The following is a 1,908-nucleotide window of genomic DNA, read 5'->3' as shown; positions in this document are numbered from 1 at the left end:
CAGATCAATGGTTTCAAAGCTGTTGTCCCTCCCTGTTCAAAAAGAGAGCAAAAGGAGTTATGCATTTAGCTCATATTTGCCCTCTGTTGCATTGTAATTTGCACTGTGATCTCAAAATGGATTGTTATTTGAGTTCAGATTGTACACCGATAAGCAAGAGCTAAACTCACCTGCAATGTCAAGGTCCACTTTGTAATGAATTAGATGGGTGTGCAAGTTGCCAAGAACATAGTTGTAAACCCTGGTTCCATAGTTCAATCCATTTTCCGTGAAGAACGTTGCATGGATGTACCCAGTCGCACTCACTCTAGACTCCATTACGCCATTCTGGTAGAAGACAAAGTCCCAGATGTAGTCGTAGTTGTACACCGTAGACGTAGTTCGGATCACCAGAACATGGTTTTCCAAGCCTCCATAGAAATTGTAGCCTCCTTGGAAGTTGCTATTATAGTGTCTCCTCAGAGGAAGTGCAGTGGTCATTTCAAAGATGCAGAGTGCGTTTCTGTAATGCACAGGTTTGTCTGTGTCATAATAATGGTAAAGGTCCACGAAATGAGCAATTTCTGGACAGTCTATCCCAGGTGACAACTCATAATCAGAGGTTCCCATCGCCCACCCGGCATCAATGTACTTGGTTTGCATGGCAGCTGGAGTATCTCCGGAGTAGAAGGCAATGGCTTCCTGCAGTGCGATCTCATAAGCAATCCTCTCCCCGTTGAAGCGAAGATCAAAGATCTGCAATCCTGCCGAAGAGCGAACCCGATATGCAAAGGACCATCCGGCATATTCCACAAAGTTCCCATCCACCTGGAATCTGCGGCCTTGGGGTTCGACAAGCTTTGCTCCATGGATGTTCGTCCGTGTGTTCATGTGTCCACGAGGAATATAGGTTGAGAAAAGATCCTCCTCATCATGCTCCGGCAGCTTGAGTTTATTGATCGTCCCCTTCTCGTACTTTTCCACAAGTTCCTCCATGCTGTCGAAATACTGGCCGTTGTACCACACCTTCTCCACCATCCACTTTTCGTGATCCAAATCTTTGTGGTTAACGAGGACCTCTAAGCCAACCGGGTGGATGAAGTAGCCCTCCACAAACTTCTGCAGCATGATCCACGTCCTCCTCTCTCCTGGCGCCAACCCACGAGGAGCGATGTCCGAGAAGGTCAAGCAACGATTAGTGCAGTTGCCGTAAGTAAACCCGGTGCTCTCCTGCAGAATCTTGTTTGCTTTAGCTGCTACTTTCTCCAAAACCCCATTCAGGTGCTCGTACTCCACAGTGGAGATCGGCCTGGACTCGAAACGGATTGGACGGTCACCCTTAAACGTCTTCACCTGGTAAGAACTCGGGAAAGGTAGGGGTCCGACGATGTACTCCGTAACATTTGGCACCACCTGGTTGCCGAACTGCACCACCACACGTGCCTTCCGTGAAGGTCTCGCTTGTCCTCTGTCCAGCGCACGGAGCGCCTCGTGTTTGCGAGGAACGTGCAGCTCCATAAGGAGGATGCTGTTCTTCTTGAGGGACTTGTCTCGTGCCGAGGTGAGGCCCAGCTCGCTGCAGGAGTGGAGGTAGTCTCTCACTGCGTTCATCTCTTGGGGAGTGAGATCGGCAAACATCACAGCTCCGTGATGAGCCCACTCACGTGTTTTTGACGAAGCGGTGGACGTAGCTAGAGAAGCCAGGAGCAGCATCCAGGAGAACCACATCTTGGCTACTGCAAAATGAACAAGCCACTCTTAGAACATGTCACATGACTTTAGTTTTCTTGTTTTTTGTACTAATTCAAACAAAAGTGTGCTGGTGTCCCCATCAATCTTCTTAGCTACCTTAACCAACAACCTTAAACCACTTCACCAGCAATTATTTTTACTGGTTTGATTGTCCACCAGTTACTCAAACTAGACTAG

The 1,908-nt window shown here is 48.3% G+C and overlaps 1 protein-coding gene across 1 annotated transcript in view; it reads right to left on the bottom strand.

The window, feature by feature from the left end:
- Positions 1-1,707, bottom strand: part of LOC107574283 (amiloride-sensitive amine oxidase [copper-containing]-like) — a 3,307-nt gene extending 1,600 nt beyond the window's left edge. Inside the window, exons 1-2 of the mRNA XM_016260728.1 lie at positions 171-1,707; positions 1-32 (exon numbers count right to left, since the gene is read on the bottom strand). Of these exons, the coding sequence (XP_016116214.1) occupies positions 1-32; positions 171-1,707 (1,569 nt within the window). The remainder of the gene's footprint in view (positions 33-170) is intronic.
- Positions 1,708-1,908: the final 201 nt, after the last annotated feature.

Source organism: Sinocyclocheilus grahami, unplaced genomic scaffold, assembly GCF_001515645.1.
Source record: "Sinocyclocheilus grahami isolate Dianchi unplaced genomic scaffold, SAMN03320097.WGS_v1.1 scaffold2168.1, whole genome shotgun sequence".
In the NCBI taxonomy this organism is placed as follows: domain Eukaryota; kingdom Metazoa; phylum Chordata; class Actinopteri; order Cypriniformes; family Cyprinidae; genus Sinocyclocheilus; species Sinocyclocheilus grahami.
Note: the sequence above shows the minus strand (reverse complement) of the source record. Positions and strands in the feature narration are given on the sequence as shown.